Genomic DNA, 21,779 nt, shown 5'->3' with positions numbered 1-21,779 from the left:
GTAAATAGCAGACGCTTCAGTGACGTAACTAGTGTTTACACTACACCAGCGGGTAACATTTGATGAAATTACTTGAAGTGAATTGGCCTTATTTTAAAAAACCAAGGATGGTTGGTAAAGGACTACTGAGTCAGTGGGTAAGTGTCACATTTGGGGTACTGGTCTTATACAGCGAATAGAGCTCAAAAGCTACTTTTTAAATGGAAATTTGGGGGGGGGCGTCTTATGCACCCCGACGCCTTATAGGCCGAGATATACGGTATTCAATAATTTTAAAAGTTTAATATTCAATTTTTTAATCATTTTAACAATTAATGAACATAATTGAAGGTAAAGTGACTAGTTTAATGCGTGGCATCCAGCCTCTTAACACAGCAAACAGGAGTTAGTCTCTCTCTGTTTTCACTGGAGGTAACATCATGCTTGAGACTCTCTTCAACTAAACGCTTTTTTTTCTGTGTTTCCAAGCAAATTATTGGTCATTTTGAAATATATTTTACATATTGACAATATATAATGCAGTGCAGTGTTGATTTAAAGAAAATAATCTTGAATTACACCAGAGAGCTAAAATTTTATGGGTGAAATGGCTCCATGGGGTGACTTCTCTTCCACCCCAATGCCTTCTCTTCTTCCTTCTCCTCCACCCCCATTCTAAATCCCATCATCATCATCATCATCATCATCATCATCATCATCATCATCATCATCATCATCATCATCATCATCATCATCATCCAGGAGCCTTCTACATACACACCTCAAAGTAAGTGAACTTTCTACCATTTTTGCTGAATTTAGAAATTTTTCGTGAGCTGGAACATTGCAAAACCCATTGAAACAATGGTTTGTTTACGAACTTTTCGGTTAACGAACGACCTTCTGGGCAGTTGAGTTAGATTACGGAGGTCACTGTATATATATATATATATATATATATATATATATATATATATATATATATATATATATATACAGTATTACCCGCTTATAGCTTTCATAGCATTTTCATATATCTGTGCCTATAGCTGAACTTTCACTTAGCGGATTTTTTCCACAACTGCAGCAGTGAGTGTCGGCTCGGATGCTATTTTTGATTTTGACCTGGCAGCCACCCACCCCGCCTGCCTGCCCTCCCTCTCCCTCCTCCTCCCTCCGCTTGGTAGCTGAGCAGTGAGATTGCCATGTGTGTCTTTGTTGCGTTACTGGCGTCATATAGCGTCTGACTATGATGGCCATGCATCGCTGCGTTGCTTTGCGTCATATAGCGTCTCGAGACTATGATTATTATGCAGCCCCTCCCCCTCTACACTAACTGGTGGCTTAAAGTATTATGGCCGTGGCCCCGGGGGAGGAGGAGGAGGAGGGGGCTTGGCCAGCTTGGCTTCAGCGTGACAGTTTCATCCTCAAGGTACACTTCCAGATTAGCATCCATTGTTCATGAAATGGCTTCATGATCACCACCCAGAGAAACCTTTCGCCACCTGGACCCAGCGGCACCTAAACCAAAGACACTGACGTTCATTAAACTGACTGAAATGCAAATTGTTCAAGTTTAGAGAAAGAAGGCACAGCCAAAGGTGATCTCGTAGCCAGCATAGCGTCAACAGATCTCTGGGTACGTACAATAAGAGATGCAGCCAAGATAAAGGGAGCACATAGAGCTCACAAAGTCTACTAGTGCTTCAGCTATCAGGTATTGCCAGAACATGAGGTGCTGGCAAAGTGGCTTTCCCTAACTTTGGTGATTTGGTCGTCAAAATTTGGCAACATGGCGGTGAACCGCGGCGCTCAGTACGGGAATACGCCACGCCGACTATCGCAGCAGTGACACGTAAACTACGAGTGCAGAGCCCAAACCTTTAATGCTTTCCATGGTTACGGCTGCATAGGTTTGAGGAGAGAACAAGATCACCAACATCAGCATTGTTGGTAAAGAAGCGAGAGTGCTGACGATGCGGCGACTGGGGAATTTTCATACGTTTTACGTGAGATTATGGAGGAAGGACAGTACACCCAGCGACCGGGTATTTTAACATGGAGCCGAATCTGGTCTTTTCTGGAAAAAAGAATTACCTTCCCAGACCTTGACATCCCGATCTACGAGCAGGTAAAGGGGCAGGAAGATGCCAGAAAAGGAAACGCATCACAAATCTATATTTACCAATACCTCGATGCCTATAAACCAAAGTTATGTTGATTCACAAGCCCGCATAAACTGCCGCTACAAGAATATGGACATAGACAAAGCAATATCACTATTTAACCCTTGCGTAAAACGTGGATGTCCTTTCTTCTCTCCTCTTCTGGTTTGACAACTTTTTGTTCTGGCGTGCAGAAATTCTCGGTAACCGATTATTCCATTCAACATTTTTGTTGCTCCTTGATAACACCTGGACACTGCGCCCTACTGTTTCAGCGGATCGTCACCTAGCGTAAAAAGTGGTCTTCCTTCCTCCCAACACCCGCGTCATTAATCCAGTATATGGACCAGGAGTTAATCTACCAGCATTAGCTGCATACTAAACAAAATTCAAGCTCCACCAAACGTCTACCCAACACTGGAATGAGGTTAAGTAAGCTGGGTGACACACAAAACAGCTTGAAGTAAAAGCGGCGAGGACAAGGAACAAAAACGGCAAACTCAAAGTTCGTCAAACAATTTTTGGAAGGAAGTTTAACGTCAAACAAGCTGTAGACTTCTTGGTGGAGCATGGGATCTGCCTGTCTGTGCTCACGATTAGGTATCCGCATGGAGACATGTGTTGCATAAGCATACTGAGTGAGAGGAGGAGTGAACCTGTGACTGGTCAGGTTCAGACTGTTGCAGTAACCAGTGGTTTGCTTACTGAAAGCCTAGCAGACTATTTACAGCTAGAGGCTTCTCAGGGCTCCTGCTTGAAGACATCATGGAGTGATCAGGGAGATCCTGAAGTGACTGCCGGCGAGATGTTGGAAGAAGAACACTTTAAGTGGAGAGGAGGAAAGAAGGTCTTTGGGTAATTCTCCGGCCAGACCTAGATTTAAGTCATAGTGATATTAAGTGTGTCATAGAGTTAACAGAAAAAATTAAGTACATCGTTTGCTGACACTGACGATGAGCATGCTGGCGTCTTCACCGACTGAGCTGTGGGCCGTACATCCGGTGTATCATGAAAACATCAAAACGGCAAATCAGCAAAGAAACATAACCGGTTCTTAAGCGCAACCCACCACAGCCAGCCCAAGCCAGTGATAGTGATAGTGAAGGCGATTTTTGATTGTCAGGAAAACACAGCAACTACTGTGACAGTAGTATGATTCACTGGCTAATGGTGATGATTCACCTGAGAACGATAATCTGCCTCTGCCTCAGAACCAACCTCCATCCCCGTATGCCGACCCATCTCTACCGGCCAGAGTGTTCGCCAAGCTTTTAGTTTTCCTAACCTAACCTTTATTTTCCTATAGTAACACTATCTTTCCTAACCTAACCTCAGTTATTTGTCGTCAAAAAGTGGAGTTTGGGGGTCGGGCTGGGTTCTATTGGAATTAATCCCATATGTTCTGTTATTCACTTAACGCGGTTTTCACTTAACGCGGGACCCTCTGGGTTCAATTGACCGCGTTAAGTGGGGTACAACTGTATATATATATATATATATATATATATATATATATATATATATATATATATATATATATATATATATATATATATATATATATATATATATATATATATATATATATATATATATATATATATATATATACACACACTAGGAGTAGCTAACCACTAATGGTAAAGAAATAAGGCGAGACGATAGGGAACGCCAACGTATGAACAGTAAGTGCTTACATGTGAAAACGTATCGTCATTTCTGAACATATGAATTTGAAAGCAACACTTATATGAACAGTATATAAGTTTTAAATAATATTTACAAATGTAAAATTAAAATTCTACTCGCCAATGGCGGTAAAGTCTGAAACATAAGGAATATTGTGCGAATTTTTACTCAGATGACGAAGACATCAGGTTCAACTCTGGCTGAAGCTGTAGGTTTCCATAAAGCTGTTGCTGAAACTGTTACTGAACCTGAGGTTCATGTTGAAGCTGCTTATGATGCTGAATTTGATGGTGTAGCTGAAGTTGATGGTTGAGGCCTTCGAATAATAAAGCTCTCGAAAGAACTCTGCACAGCTGCTTTATTTTCTCATTATACATCTTTATGTAGAGGTCATTTGCGTTTATTTAAATTTTAATGCTTTGTTCTGTTAATGGATCCACTTCAGAAAATATATTATTGCTTGCTCCATATAATATCCACAGACCTTTCACCTTTTTCATATCGTTTTAGCACATCTAGTTTCTCGGCTAAGCTTAAGACACTTTCTATTAGCTTTTGAAACAACACTACCATCACTTGCTCATTTTGAATAGAGATGCAAAAATGCTGTAAGAAACCGGAGAAAGTTTTTCTCAAGTTTCTGTTCCTGAAAACCAAAGGGTCGCCATGCTCAGACTGTTGTCTACCACTCATTAGTAAGGCAGCTTCTTTGCATAAGGTGCTCTTCATTTTTTGTAGTATTTTTTTTTTTATAATATAAGGATTTAGTTATTATTTATATGAAAATTTAATTTAATTTTATTTTTATTATATTTTGGTTGTAAATACGAATGAAATAAGGTTGTAAACTGAACTGGGGCCTAAATTATCTAGGGTTTCAAATGCGAATGAAACAAGGATATAAACTGAATTGGGTCCTAAATTATCTAGGGTTTCAAATTCGAAAAGTTGTTGGTCGAACCGTTGTTATCCGAGGCTTTCCTGTATATATGTTAGCTGCACTTGTTGTTGGTTGCAACAGGGTCATCATGCCGTATGTGTTAACTACGGTGATAAGAATGGTGAGGTTCTGAAATGTCCGGGTCCAGTCTGCTATTTTCTTTAGTGAGGCGCACCCTGCCTATTCTAGTGATTGTGACCAGTTCCGACTTGAGAGAGAGATACTCCATATCAGCATAAAAGAAAAAATGAGCTTTGCTAAAGCCAGAAGTGTAGCATTGATCAATCTCAGGTCATGGGGATTTCTGTGCACTGGTTACATGAACTTTCCCCTTCTAATAAAAAGATTTTGGTCGTGTTTTTCCGGGTTGGGATCCATGTGCTCAGTGCTGGACCCCAGTTCAGTTTGCAAGGGGATCTGGATTCAGCAGGTCCAGGTTAGAGGGAGTTTACTGTACTGTATGTGTACAGTTGTGATTGCATAAATAACTACCACTCTGTGGCTGTCCAACTGCAGTTAAGCCTCTGTAGCATGGTGCTCTATGTCAGATGCATAGTTTAGATGTGAAAATATTCACCAATGCCTGGGAAAATTCCGTAAATACTTTATGCAATTTTTTCCGGGGATAAGAGAATTCGTCTCAACTCCGGAAATGCTTTGCTCTAATTATTCCAGCTAATAGGGAGATTACTATTAACCATTTTTTTTAGTGACATTCCATTAAAGAAATCCCCTAAAATCAGGGGATAACTTTACCGAATTCTGCTCAAAGTAGTGATGGGAGCAAACAAAATTTGAAATTTTATATAATTACATTAATTTAAGAGGCAACTTTAGTCAGAATGTGTTCCCTATTATCTCAGTGCTGGTTAGGTAAAACAATGTGAATAGGAACATAATCTGATTATATTTTATACAGTCATTTTTTATTTCCTTTCAGATGGCTTGTACTGCCCTGATGTCAGCAATCTGTTATGGAGGCTTGGCTGTTATCACATCTCCAGTGTTTCTTACGGTTATTTTGGGACATGACCCAAGGAGGGAAGGACTATACTTGATGATCTTTGCAATTTTGTTAAGCATTGTTAGCTGCATACATGCCTTTGCTTGCATGATTTTCCCCAGTGGTATTAGAACACCACCCAGGTTTATCAAGAAGATTGCTGAGGAGCTGTCGTCCTTTGATTTCTCGAGGCTTAACTTGAATGGTTTGGCATCATCAGCTGCAGTTACTCATGGCATTACGTTCCTGAACAAACAGCGAAGTTTAAACACCAAGGTCGATCTTGTTTCTTTAGTAAGTATAATATGTATTAGTTTATTGTATTTAGTGATACCGTATATCTCGGCCTACAAGACGGAATTTGAAGAAAAAAAAAATCAGCCCAAAGTTAGGGGGTCGTCTTAAGCACCAGAGATAAAATTCTTACCTCTTAAATTTTGCGGTTTAGCTGTCAAGAGTGGTGATGGAAACATGGTAAACCACTCACAAGGTCCTACCACTAATTATTTTATACTGAAACTTACATTTGGGAAGCTGGATTAAAATGAAGATTACTAGTATATTAAAATAATAAAAATGTATTATAAACCAGTCTAACATACCGTAAAAGAACAATATACCCCGGTAATAAACACAGCTGCTATCATCACCCCCCCCCCCATATGCCAGTGACGAGAAAGGGAAAGCGACCTTGACAGTGACCGCCTGTGGCTATTTTTAGCCGTCCTTGTGTTCGGAGGTGGTCAGTAATGCATATCTGTATATTTACTGATCATAATACTTATCTCCTATAAATAATTAATTAAAATTTATTTTTTTACAAAAAATATTCAGTAAATGACTGCGTTAATTCTCGAAACTACCGACAGTGGTAAATTTAGGATGAGAATGATTAACAGAAGTCACGTCATGGATTCGGAGTTTGGTCCTTAATGATCATAAATGTCTGGTCAACTTCACCTACCAGGTATAATGGTAGCCTTCCTTTTTCGCGAAACCAGTATATAAATTAAAGAAAATACTTGCAGTGTGTTTAATGTATTACAATATATTATAACTAAATAAATAAACAAATAAATCGGCAAATCTATTTCAAGTAAATGGAAATATTTTACTCACACCAACATTAGTTCCAGTTAAATAACTGACGCTTAAGTGAGTCACTAGTGTACACCAGCGGGTAAAATTTGATGCCAATACTTGAAGTGAATTGGCATTATTTTAAATAACCAACCATAAATAAATGGAAAAAAGATCAAAGGTGAAACATTATATTGTATGTATGTTGTGTTGTCAAAGGAAGAGAAACAATTGAAACTCTGCAATTGTGTGTAAATGAGGCAGTAAGATAAATCAGCAACCTAAGACTTGGTCACAATTTTCGTGATGCCATATGGAAGTAGGACCTACCATTAGACAATACTGTACATTATGCTTCCAATATCTTCCCAGGCAGTAGAATCTCCCTGTTTGGTAGCTGCCTAAAACTTTTAGTAATATTACTTTGATACAACATGATAAATTTGACAAACAATGAAAATAAACAAACAAAAGTTATTTACCAAGACCTTCTCTCTCAGAACAGAGGGTAAGAGATGGAGGGGAGATAAGACGGCTATTTATAGCCCGTCTTTGTGTAGGAAGTCGACCACACAATAAATAATTCATTTAAAATTTATATTTTTTACATAGAATATTCAGTACATGACTGCGATTGTAAAATATTGTGAATATATATATATATATATATATATATATATATATATATATATATATATATATATATATATATATATATATATATATATATATATATATATATATATATATATATATATATATATATATATATATTTGTGTAATAAATGTATGTAGTAAGTATGTACAGTAATCTTTTTCACTCAAATCCTAATGAAACACTATTGAATTAGAATACTGTAGCTCGCTGAAGCAAGCTTATAAATTAAAGAAAATACTTCCAGTGTGTTTAATATATTACAGTATGATATAAATAAACAAATAAATCGGTAAATCCATTTTAAGTAAATGAAACAATTGTATTCGACACCGACATTAGTTCAAGTTAAATAACAAACTTTTAAGTGAGTCACTAGTGTTTACACTACACCAACCGGTAAAATTTGATGCCATTACTTGAAGTGAATTGGCTTTATTTTAAAAAACCAAGGATGTGTAAACAGCACTGGTCAATGGGATGGTTGGTAAAGGACTACTGGGTCAGTAAGCTCCCAATGGTAAGTGTCACATTTGGGGTACTGGTCTTATACAGCGAATAGGGCTCAAAAGCTACTTTTTAAATGGAAATTTTGGGGGCCGTCTTATACACCCCGTCGCCTTGTAGGCCGAGATATACGGTAATTGTAATTTTCTTTTTATGCAAATATTCCATCAGGTAGTACATTTTAATAGTCATTTTATATTTTTTTATTATTTCCTGATATCTCAAAAATTAATGTTACAGATTTAATCTGCAAGTTAAGCGTGTATTGGCATAATGTACTCTAATATACTTTGCCTCGGTTACCCTTCTTGCCCAAGTTGATGTTCAAATAAATCAAGACCTAATCTCCCACAGGGTTCATGTCTGTCTAACCCAGGGAGCTTCATTTGCACCTCCCCCATCCTTTAATTGTAGCTGGTTATTGTTTATGATAACCACCAGGTAAAGGCTAGAAATGGCAAATGTCCGGATGAACCAGGGGATGAATGTGCGTTATAGTGATATCTTTGTTAACCGGAACAATTGGTGCAGAACACTTCCGGGAATGAGAGATTTCCGGGTAATGAAACAACTCTCTCAAAGCCGGAAAAAATCCCTCATCCTCAGAATTATCTGAGTAATGGAAAAATGTTCTCCGAAGTTCCAGAAATTGCCCATTACATCATTTCTCAAACCCGGAAAAATGTCCTTCATTCCCGTAATTTTCCGGATATCAGTAAATTCTCTCGGAATTTCCGGAAAATGCTCCTGGTTTTCATCTCTGGACCCCCACCAAAAAAAAATCCCAGGAACTTTCCGGTTATCGGGGAAATTATCTTGGAATTATGGGTCGCAAAATGGTCTGTTTACTAGCGATCAGCTGATGTGAGAGGGTGGTCGCGCTTGCACCGCACACCACCTACCTTTCGTCTGCCTCACTCCATCCCTACCACTCGCCATGCACTTTTCACTTTCCTCTCAACTTAGTTTTTCATTACTTTATGCTATCAAAAATAGATTTTCACCCACCTTTAGTTAGGTAAGTCATCCTCTGAAGGTGCAGAGCCCAACTCGACCAGCTCATCATCCACATCACTGTCTCGTGGTGTGGAGGCACCTGACATGCGGGAAGCACTGGATGACGGTTATGTCTGCCCAGACGTAGATGGATCAGCAATCCCAGGAGCTGAAGGAATGGAAAACACTCATTAAATTATTGAATTTCTACCACATAATTATTACATGTTGTACACCCAAAATTTAATGTCTATTTTTCCAAGCAATAAACACAAAGTCTCATAACAAACTCACCTGGTGACGATAATGGACGGAAGAATGAGGTAGTTTTCTTCTGTTGCCGAGCCATAACCATCTGATCTAGCAGCTGAGAGTACGTAGATGCATCCCGATTCAACGCCTCCACAACTTGCATACTGCATTCCATATCAGGGTCATGTTGCAGTGCAGACTGGGTGGCAGAAGTGACGTGCTACATGAACTCCCTCAGCTTAGGAATTCTCAGTTCCTGCCTCGCTGTTTGGGGCTTATCTGTTGCTTCCTCTTCTTCCTCAGGTTTCTTTGCCATCTCCACCATCTCCAAGACTTTTTCAGAAGTGAGAGGATCCGCCATGCTGACAAGCAGTTCATTCACATCCTCCTCTTGGATTTTTTTAAATCCTGAGTTACCTCTCACTTTCTTAACGAGCGACAGATTACACCACACTCCATTTAGTGCAGCTTTTGGAACACTTTAACACGCAAGTGCAATGTTAGCTATGGCATCTTTGATGGTGTAGCTTTTCCAAAACATTGCTGCAGTCATATTGTTGTCCTTGTTCATAGCTTCAGCCATTTGCTTCATGGTAAACTTGAGATAATATCTCTTGAACAAGGCAATAACACCTTGATCTAGTGGCTGAATAAGTGAAGTCACGTTTGGAGGGAAGAAGGTCAAGTTTACGTCCTTATTCACACTGCACAGGTGTGTGGAGTGGCAAGATGTGTTGTCCATGAGAACCAAGGCCTTGTTGCTAAGGTTCTTTTTTTTTTTTTTTACATTTTCGATGAATGGGGTGGCATGGCTGATGTACCACTCATCGAAAATATCAGAAGTCATTCATGCCTTTTTGTTTGATTGCCAAATTACAGGAAGTTTTGGGAGGGGCACATTTTTCAGGGCACGAGGTCTAGCCGAGTGGTGAATGACGAGTGGTTTCATTCGTGCGGTGCCTGATGCATTGGCCTTGAGGAGAATCGTCAGTCTGTCCGTGTTGACCTTGAACCCTGGTGCCTTTTCTTCACTCTTCAATAGATAAGTTTACTTGGGCATTCTTTTCCAATTCAGCTCAGTTTCATCACAATTCCACACTTGACAAGGAGAATAACCATTTTCTGATACTATATCCTTCAGAACTTTCTTCATGTCCTAAGCCGCCTCCGCGTCGGCAGATACAGCTTCACCTGAAAGCATCACATTCCGTAGCCTCGTCCTTTTGATAAATTTGTACAGCCAGCCTGTACTTTCTGTGAACTTGCTGTCTTTGATGGACTTCCCTTTCTTTTCAAGTATCTGAGACTGTATTTCGTAGGCTTGGTTTTGCAGCATGGGGCCAGTGAGAGGAAGTTTTCGGCGCTGCATGTCTTCTACCCATAACTTCAGTGCTTATTCCATCTCACCATACATAGCAGACTTCAGGTGGAGTTTACCCTTGGCAACATCTGGTGAAGCATAGGCTGCTCTGATTTTCTTCTTGTTGAGCTTGCTAGTGCGGACAGAGCTCTCCGACAGTCCAAATTGGAGCCCCACACTTGAAGTGCCATTTCCACGCTGCAGTGCTTCCAGCACCTTGTTTTCTGCTCCAGTGTAATTGCTTGCCTTGATATCTCGTTCTTTGGGGGTAGTTAATGACGTAGTAGCTGGCCTCTTGAGCATAGTGACGATGGTTGATGCACGTGGTAGAAGGGGAGATAGTGTCACACAGTATGTCCATTCATTGGAGCGTCAGCACAAGAACTGAGGATGTGGGAGGGTGGCAGGCAGCATTGTAGCATGCCCAGAGAGGCGTCTGGCAGGAAACATTTGGCTCGAAACTTAAAATAATGTGTATTTCCATATGACGCACCAGATTTGACTAGCATAAAATAGGAAAGATTCGCTTAAAATTGATATGGTGTCCTTAATTGTGGGTTTCGCTTTAAATCAATAATTTTAAATCGATTTACTTTAAATTGACGTTCTAATGTATTTAAATTTAAAAAATCTATAGGATATGGGGGCGAATGAAGCTGTTTTACAGCAAAGACATATTTTGGAGCTGTGGGGGATTAGTGGGTCTCGTGTAACTGACCTGACCTGATGCAATGTCAGGTGGAGGTAGGGTGGGGGATAAGGGGTCTCATATTACTGAACTGATTGAATATCAGGTCACCCTTTCTTGGGTGGGGGATTGGTGGGTCTCATGACCTGAAGATGTCTTGAATAAACACAAAACCTAATGTATTTTTAGGGAGATTGTGATAATTATAAGTATAAAGGAACAATGTTGTATCCCTTCAACATTACGTTACATAACATTTTAAAATGTGGAGTGAGAAAGCAGAAAGGTGAGGGTAATTGAGAGATGGAGTGGAAGTGAGTGTTCCCAAGTACTCCTTAACGGTCACTTTTCTCCCCCCCCTCCTCACTCAAACTGGCTAATTGTGATAAGGAGATGAATTTGATACCATAATGATCCTTAATAAATTCCCTACGAGGCATTTCCAATAAGATATCCTTAAACAAAATATTTTGATATGATAAGGTGATGGGAATTCCATTCTTTAAAAAAAAAAAATAATAATAATAATGTTGATACCGGAGTCCGTAAAGTCGGTTCTAATTTCATTAGGCACACCAATTTTATTTATTTATTTATTTTTTCTTACAAAATAGTCCTTAATACTTTATCTAAAAGTTTGGTTAAATAAATATATTAAAAAAAAAAGCTCTAAATGATAAGGACGTGAATAGAGCTGTGTTACAACTTGTAGGAGCTGTAGTTGATAGATACGTTTATTGAGATACAAAAAACATTGATACATCTCAAAGGGATGAAGTGACATAAGTCATCCCCACCCTGGTCCAGGAATATCCCTCTCAGGACATGGAGCTGTAGTTATTTATGCAAACACCACTGTACTCTGGTGGACGAAATTTCCTTCCCTCAGCCAGCCACAATGTGACTGAATCGCCTGCGGTTCGAATAACGAAGCAACTGAGGGAAGTGATGTAATCGTCCAACAGATGGCACACTGTATAGTGCATATGACGGGGGATGGAGGTGTAGTGGATACTCTCCCCTACAACTGCCACTGCCGTTAATCGCTGATCAGCCGATCCCACGACGAAGTTTCTCTGACAAGCCTAGCTGTCTAGACTCGCTGGGGGTCGGCCAACAGCGACGCTTACTTCCGGTGGACGTGTATATAAGCTCATAGCTTCGCTGTGAAAGGCATTCTACTGAGCACTCTCAAACAGACAAGACCTTCTCTCAACAAGCTCCTCACCTCACAGCAACTCTTTAGCACTGCATTGTACAGTAGTACCCCGCTTAACGTGGTCAATAAAACCCACAGGGTACCGTGTTAAGTGAAAACCGCGCTAAGTGAACAACAGAACATATGGGATTAATTCCAATAGAAACTGGCCCGACCCCCAAACTCCACTTTTTCCAACACAATACCTATGTTCTAGTAAAAATAACATCTTAATTTAATGATGGTACATGCACACAATTAATACTTAAGAGAAATAGAGAAATACAGTCGCCAAGTTAATGTCCATTCAAATAATGGACTCAATTCCCTCCCCCTCTTCTCACACTACACTGCTGGCTCTTCCCTCTCTGAGAAATTTTGGGGGGAAAACCACTAAATTTTAATAAATAATACCTCAAACTAAAGTTAGGATAATACAATTGACATTGCTGGATTCCTCGTAAGACCAGGAATATTATGAATATAAATGTCATATATTTTGCACAAAAGATAACATATTTACTCAGAGTAAACATTATGTCTAAAATTTGTATGTCTAATGCAAAATCTATGATGTCTATATTCAAAATGATCACCAAATTGTAAGAATTCCAGCAATGTAAATTATATTCTGGCCGGGTAATTTGTATGAATTTTATGAGCTAAAACAAATATCTTCAGTTAATAAAAAAAAAATATTCTTCACAACACTATCTGTCAATCAAAGTACCCCCACCTTGCCTCCCCCCTCTTCCAACCGTGCGGTCTGTCCCAACCCTCCCCTCAAGAGATGTTGGGTGAAAAAACTAAATTTTAAAATTTAGTATTAAATAATACCTCAGATTAAAGTTAGGATAATATAATTGACATTGCTGGATTCCTTGTAAGACCAGGAATATTTTGAATATAAATGTCATATATTTTGCACAAAAGATAACATATTTACTCAGAGTAAACATTACATCTAAAATTTGTATGTCGAATGCAAAATCTATGATGTTTATATTCAAAATGATCATCAAATTATAAGAATTCCAGCAATGTAAATTATATACTGACCTGGTAATTTGTATGAATTTTATGAGCTAAAACAAATATCTTCAGTTCATAAAAAAAAAATATATTCTTCACACGGTAACAGATGGTCGGTCAGTCCCTCCCTCCCCCCACCAACCCTCCCTACCAGATGTGTGGGAAAACCAGAATATTTACCTTTTTAGTAATAAATAATACCTCAAACTAAAGTTAGGATAATATACTTGACATTGCTGGATTCCTTGTAAGACCAGGAATATTTTGAATACAAATGTCATATATTTTGCACAAAAAATAACATATTTACTCAGAGTAAACATTATATCTAAAATTTGTATGTCTAATGCAAAATCTATGATGTTTATATTCAAAATGATCATCATATTGTAAGAATTCCAGCAATGTAAATTATATTCTGGCCGGGTAATTTGTATGAATTTTATGAGCTGAAACAGGCAGGCAGGCAGTCAGGCGTTAAGTGAAAGTTCAGCTCTGGCGAGGCACCGCGTATACGTGAAATCGCACTAAGCGAAACCATGTTAAGCGGGGTATTACTGTATATAATATTTATATATAGAAAATCCCATAGCTGAGTTTCCCTTCTTACCTCCATCCTAGTGCAATCCATCATTACGTTAACCCCACGGGCCAGAGAGGGAAAGAGGAGGGAGGGCTGAGGGAAGGGACTTTTGCCCACCATAGTACAATATTGTTCATGCTGTTAACATAATAATGTATATTACTGTATATATTGTACTCACCATTATATCCTGTCATCTTTAGCCTAGAATAGACAGACACTTCACTCATTTGACTGTAATACATAACTAATCATATCTTAACACTTGTGGGAAATTATTGGGTCATGTTACTAACCTGACCCAATGTCAGGTCACTCATTGTTGGGTGGGGGATTAGTGGGTCTTATAACCTGAAGATGTCTAAAATGACATTATTTTTTACCTATGAGGTATATACATAGTACTGTATTGTATATGAAGGATACAGATATTAATAAGCACAAATTATTACAGTAATGTATCATTACTAATTAATGAAAAACAAATAAACAATATTGTATCATGAATGAGGCAGTACAATAGACAAACAATCAGTGAGGCAACCCTTGTGGGGGAGGGGGGGTGTCACATTTACCTCAATGGACCCTTCTTCCACTCAATCCCTACCTCACAGCATTCCTTATAAACTTTATTTTGTTAAAGAGATGAATTTGATGTGATAATGATCCTCTATGAAACGTTTCCATTTTGATATCCTTAAATGACAAACCAAATAATAAGGCCAAATTAAGTACTGTATTTTACTGTATATGAAGGGTACTGATATTAAGCTCAGACTATTACACTTTCTATCCCCAAGTCTTTATGTAAAGAACTAAACAAAGAATTTATTTGAAATACTCCGTAACATTTGCTACTGCCCTGTACATCTCTCCTCGACTTAAGACATATTCGACTTACGACAACCCGGACATACGACGGCCATGGTCGTATAAAATATTTTTCACATAACGTATTTTCGAGTCCCGACGTTAGTGATCGTGCTGTGTACTAACAAAATTTTCATTTGTAATTCCCTTTAAAATGGCTGGCAAGCGTAAAAGTGAGAGTTCTCGTGGTGCTGAGAAGAAAAAGAGACACTCATTTTAGAATTTCTATGCATTATTTTCGCCCTTTCGACTTACGACCTGGTCGTGAAAAGGCCATAATTTTGAGCAGCATATTACTGTACTCATTTTGTACTCAATGTACTGTGCCAAAGGACTAAAGTTTTTATATCTTGTGCAAATACTGTATAAGTTATATTCTGTTACGTCAAATCAGTGACATTTTATAAGAACACTTGAAGCTTAAAACAAAATTCATCCCATTACATTAATCGTTATCATTGCCGTCTGCCCCCCCCTGCTGGCTGGGAAGTGGGGTGTTGACAGCCAGGAGGAGAGATTAACGCATACTCAAGGATTATAAAAGGCAGGGAGTTTTAAGTTTTTTGCTTATAAAATGTCACTGACTATAACTTGCAAGATGGAATTCTTGCAGGATAGCGATTAATTTAAGTATAAACATCCCATAGTTGGCACTGGACATAAAATTTTTTTTAATTAATTAGTACATTTGAGTACAGGTTGCTCAGCAGTTGTGGTTGCAGTTGCAAAGCTTCGAGACATCATTAGTGTATAAAGCGTCTCCATATGCCCTGGTTTATTCATTGATCAGTTGTCTAAGTGCAAAAGTAACTAAGTCGAGTTATCATGTATCAATTAATTTTAAAATAGAGATTAGAATGTAAAATGTTATAAGACAATGCATTAGTAGTGCTGTTAATGTGTAAGCTGTGTAAGTGTCTTGGCATGTCACCTCACCATCTGACTCCTGAACATTATCTTCATCAATTTCTTGAAATTCTACAATGTGCTTGGCAAGCTCAACAATATTTATTTGAATGTTTGGTACACGCACACACACACTCACACGGGAATTAAGACAACAAGCATCCAGCGAGGGTCTTGTTGTGTGACTGCATGGAGGCGAATTAAAAGATCAGCTGTTGAGGAGCTTATCGCTTGCCTACAGTGGTGCATGTTACACTCCTTTCAACTCCATCTCTCTAATCACCCACACCTTTCTGCTTTCTCACTCCATATTTTAAAATGTTATGTAATGTAATGTTGAAGGGATACAACTTTGCTCATTTATACTTATACTTATCACTCTCCCTAAAAATACTTAATCTTTTGTGTTTATTTGAGATATCTTCAGGTCATGAGACCCACTAATACCCCACCCAAGAAAGGGTGACCTGACATTCCATTAGAAGGTCAGTAATATGAGACCACCTGACATTGAGCCAGGTCAGGTTCCCTCCCTCCCCAAAATACTTAAACTTTCTTCTTTATTCAAGACATTTTCAGAAAATGCTCTCGATTTTCAACCTCGGAAAATTTATTCCCAAAGCTGGAAATTTGTTGGAAAATTTCGGCTTTGGGAATAATTTTCCGAGCAAATTTAAATTCTGGTTATCAGAGAGTTCCGGGTTTGAGGGACTCCAGGTAACGGAGATATTACTGTACTGCTGCTACTTTGCTATCACTCGGAATCGAGTATGATGATCATCCAGCTATGATACAACGATATGAGTTATTAAGGATGTCATTCACGTTGGTGAGTTCTGAGGTGACTAAAGAGGCCGATATGGGACTGGTAGTGTAATTCACAGATATTGAACTTGTGGGGGAGGGGCGGCAGCAGCATCTTTCCGGCATTGGCATTTGCGCTTGTCTGCCTCGGTTTGCGATCGGGCTAAATCGAAAGTATTGCCACCTTCTCGTGTGGTGCTCCTCCAAGCTTTATGGTGTGGAGTAATCGTCTCCCAGGTGAGGGGGTCAATATGGCTTTTTTTTTCATGTTTGTCTTAAGACTATTCTTTTACCTTTTCAGTTGCCCACCAGCGTTACGTTTACTATTCGTTAGGTGACTGTAAAGTAGCTGCTTTGGCAGTCACCTGTCGTCCATGCAGGTAACATGGCCAGTCCAGCATAGTTGTTCATGGATAATGGTAGCCTCGATGCTCCTACAGTTGATGTCAGGGAGAATACTGGTACTTAATTTTGTTCTCCTGTCTTCCCAGCGAACTCGGAGGATGGAACGTAGACTACATTGGTGAAAGTTTTCAAGTGTCTTGAGGTGCCTCTTAGTTGTGACCCATGTCTCACTGCCATATAGCAGGGTGGGGAGAACCACTGCTCGATAAACGTGTAATTTTGTAAATAATTTAAGCTTCCTCCTGCTGAAGATACGGGTTCGGAGCCTGCCAAAGGTTTGAGATGCACATCTGATCCGATGTTGAATCTGTTCATCTATGTCGTCAGGGGTGGACAGTTGGGAGCCAAGATACCGAAAGTGGGTAACATTAGAGAGGGTAGTACTGTTAAGATGGATGGGTGGTGGAGGTGTTGCTGAACCAGGAGCAGATTGAAAGATAATTTAAGTCTTACGTACATTCACCTCAAAGCTGAAGTGTGCATACGCATCTACGTAGGTGTTCAGGATCTCTTGTAGGTCGCGTTCAGTGTGAGCGACAAGGGTGAGGTCGTCTGCATACTGAAGTTCAGTAATGGAAGCCGCCGACACCTTTGCTCCAGCCTGGATTCGTCTTATGTTGAAAAGACCCTTCATCTGGCTAAATTGGCACTGGCACAAGTAAGGAAGGCAGCCAAGAAAATAGAAAAAGGAGTTAGTCACTGTACACATTCTTATTTTACCCCTGTTTGGATGGGGAAGAAATCAGACTGGGTGCCATTGTGCAGCCAGAGGGCTTCCTTGTTGATTGAGTCGAAGGCCTTGTTTGGCACACACACACACACACAACACAATTCAACACATACAAATAATTAATAATGGGAAAATCCTCTCACAAATAATGAGAAACAAAACAACAAAATGTATCGAAATGTAGAAAAATGTGAGAGAGTACCCTCAAGTCAACTCTGCTTTGTTATTAAAGTTGTGTTGGTTGGGTTGCCATACGGCAATTTTTATCTCATAAAAATTTTTGTCTCAAGAACGAATGGTTCTCAGTCCCGGCCACGAAAATGCCGCCAACTATAAAACTACCCGTATACGTTCTTGGGTACATCCAGGGTGTCATCCACGAATAATCAAGGACTGCGAATTAAAAATCCTTGAATTATCGGGGTATGCTGTATTCAAATTTGTCCCGTTATACATTCTTCATATAACATAAACGGATGTCTTCCTCAAGTAAAGGGATGAGTTTTATTTTTATTTTTATTGTTCATTGACCCAAATCAGGTCCTTGGGGTGGAAATATAATAATAATAATAATTAAATAATAATAATTGATAAAAAATTTTAAGTTAATCAAAATTAATAAAAATATTACATAAAACAATAATAATAATAATAAAGTACCAAAATTAAAAAAAAAATCGGTCGTGAGAAACGATGATTGTATGTTGTGTTGTCAAGGTAAGAGAAACAAATGAAACCCTGAAATTGTGTGTAAATGAAGCAGAAAGTCAGATCAGCAACCTGGGACTTGGTCACAATTTTTTTGATGCCATATGGCAGCAGGGTTCTAGGAAGGTAGATTCAAATTTTTCTCCACAATTGTTTTGACAGGAACTATTAAGTGCTATTAGTGATGCTCCTGTTTATACAGTGCAACCTCGAAAATTCGAATTGCATGGGCCAATGAAGTACAATATACGAATTGTAGATGTATGGAAGCGCCAGAGCAAATTGTTGCATCAAAACATGCTACAAAAATTATTTACATATCTAAAAACTGTCAATAAGCAATAGGTATAATAAATTAAAAGTATTACTGTATATTCAACAACATTTATTCTAATATATATATAAAACATTATAGCTACAGTGGTCTCCATGTAATCCTGCCAGTCTCCAAATACTGTACTGTACAACACTCCGTCTCCATCCACCTTCACTGTACTGGATACAATGCGTGACCTAGCATGTCTTGGAACCCGGATGCGCTTGTTGTGCTCAGCATTATGATCGCATTTAAAAGCTTGAATTATTATGGCGATATTTTTCAGATTCCTAACCTAAAATTTGGCACTTATTTTAATCAGATGCTATTCGAATTTTAGATGTATCCAAATTTTTGAGGTTCAAATTTTAGAGGTTTCACTGTACTGAAAAAATCATTGCATTACAGGGTATTTTATCACTTAAACTGTTTTCATGACTGAATCTTAAAGGTATTTTTTTCTTTCCTCAGACTGTTTCCATCATCGCAGTTATACTCGTTAGTATTGGAATTGATGCTCCATACGGTTATCATTGGTCAGCTGTCATGATGATATGTGGGAATGCCGCCATCCTCTTCCGTACCATACCTACACTGGTGGCAGAAAAAATTTGCCATCAGACATTTGTTCTCCCTGATGTGGTGGTAAGTTTTGATAGATAATTATTAGAAAGTGGATGAGAAAGGTGTTAAAACTGGAAAACAACAAACAAGTTTTGCTATTTCTATATCAGTGTTCTGTGTGAGAGGGAGGATGAATTATATGGACTCATGATCTGTATGGGAGTTACTATGAGCAGGTATAGGTGAATATCTCTCTCTCTCTCTCTCTCTCTCCTATCTCTCTCTCCTATCTCTCTCTCCTCTCTCTCTCTCTCTCTCTCTCTCTCTCAACCTTTTTAATATATATATATATATATATATATATATATATATATATATATATATATATATATATATATATATATATATATATATATATATATATATATATATATATATATATATATATATATATATATATATATATATATATGCAAGTAAATCACTGTAGGTGCGCGTGATCTAGGTATATGCTGATAACCACAAGGAAAGAAGAAAACACGAAGTTCCCAAGCTCTTTTGTGTAATTCACATCTTCAGGGGTGAGTACAGACTAAAGAGAAGCACAAAACAAGGTGTATATATACAGAGGAGGGTGAGATCAGGTCCACAATGGTCAGGTATTAGGTAATGACCCTACTAATCTTTAAATAGCACTGCAACGGTCGGTAGTCAGGTCAGAGGGTAAGGTGACCCAACCTTCTCACCTAAAAGAAACGTAAAAGAAATAAATGACCTTAGTGCAAAGCTGGAGTGCACATGTACTAATTTGATTACGGTACTAAAATTGTTATATCTTGTGCGAATTACAACATGTTTATATTCAAATAAATGAGTGTCTTACAAGAATCCCAGCAATGTTAATTATATTCTCCTAGGTCATATCACTGGCATTTTAAAATGAGAGAAGCTTTGTAGGACTGTGAAATAAACACACAGAGACCTTTGGCTCAAACTTATCACCTCAACCCCCCCACCCCCCCCAACCCCTCACTAGCTGGCTGGCTGCCTCCCTCCCTCCCTCCCTCCCTCCCCAGCCAGGGTTTTAGGCTTACAGTTTTTATCCTATATAATATCTCAGACTAAAGTTAGGAGATTATAATTTGCATTGCTGGAATCCTTGCCAGACAGCCAATAATTTGAATATAAACGTCATATATTTTGCTCAATAGATAAAAATTGTTGTACATTAGTGTACAGTACTGTAGTACATTTTATAAAAAAGTTTTTCAACTGTAATTTTGGGTAGATTTACATAGATTTCTTCATTTATTTTCATTCATTTACATGCACACACCATACTAAAATAAATGTAATATAAATAAATGACCTTAGTGCAAAGCTGGAGTGCACATATACTAATTTGATTACGGTACTAAAATTGTTTTTTCTAGTGCAAATTACAGCATGTTTATATTCAAATTAATCAGTATGTTACAAGAATCCCAGCAATGTTAATTATATTCACCCAGGTCATTTCACTGGCTTTTTATAAGAGAGAAGCTTAGTTACTTAAGAACTGATAAATATACACGCGTTAGACCTGGGCCTGTGTCAACTGTCAAACGTACTACCTCGCCTCCCCTCACGCCCCCTCGCTCGTTCATTCCCCCATCTGCCCGGCGTTGCTGGAATCCTTGTAAAACTGTGAATAATTTTAATATAAACTTCATGTATTTTGCACAAGAGATAAAAATTAATCACCTGTATCACATTACAGTAGTGATTTAAGAATAAAAGTGTATATGTAAGTATATAGTATTCCGCATACACGTAAGTATAAATACAAAGTTTCTGTGATGATCGGACAACATCCATTTCGGTTAACGTCATGTTTCCAAGAACGTATCTAGGACGTTAACTGGCGCATGACTGTATACTGTTTTCTCCCAAACATTTCTCTGGTAGGGAGGGAAGGTGGGAGGAAGGGATGGACCCCGCTATCGTGTGAAGAGGGGGGGGGGCAGCCGGAAGGTGTGTATATTTTCAGCCTTCGGGCTGCAGAACTTTTTCAATAAACCGTCAATTATTATTATTATTATTATTATTATTTTGATTGACAGATAGTGTCTGGATGACGAATATTTTTTTTCATTTAGTGAAGATATTTGTTTTAGCTCATAAAATTCATACAAATTACCTGGCCAGAATATAATTTACATTGCTGGAATTCTTACAATATGATGATCATTTTGAATATAAACATCATGGATTTTACATTAGACATACAAATTTTAGATCTAATGTAATAATTTGGTTTACACAAAGCAAATATTTTATCTTTTGTGCAAAATATATGAAGTTTACATT

General features: G+C 38.4%; 1 protein-coding gene across 1 annotated transcript in view; it reads left to right on the top strand.

The window, feature by feature from the left end:
- Nucleotides 1-21,779, top strand: part of LOC121855695 — a 51,452-nt gene that overhangs the window by 16,498 nt on the left and 13,175 nt on the right. Inside the window, exons 3-4 of the mRNA XM_042350778.1 lie at nt 5,714-6,070; nt 19,338-19,511. Coding sequence (XP_042206712.1) covers nt 5,714-6,070; nt 19,338-19,511 — 531 coding nt within the window. The remainder of the gene's footprint in view (nt 1-5,713; nt 6,071-19,337; nt 19,512-21,779) is intronic.

This window comes from Homarus americanus, unplaced genomic scaffold, assembly GCF_018991925.1.
Source record: "Homarus americanus isolate GMGI-L3 unplaced genomic scaffold, GMGI_Hamer_2.0 scaffold21247, whole genome shotgun sequence".
Taxonomy (NCBI): Eukaryota; Metazoa; Arthropoda; class Malacostraca; order Decapoda; family Nephropidae; genus Homarus; species Homarus americanus.
This window is presented reverse-complemented; position numbering and strand designations above follow the sequence as displayed.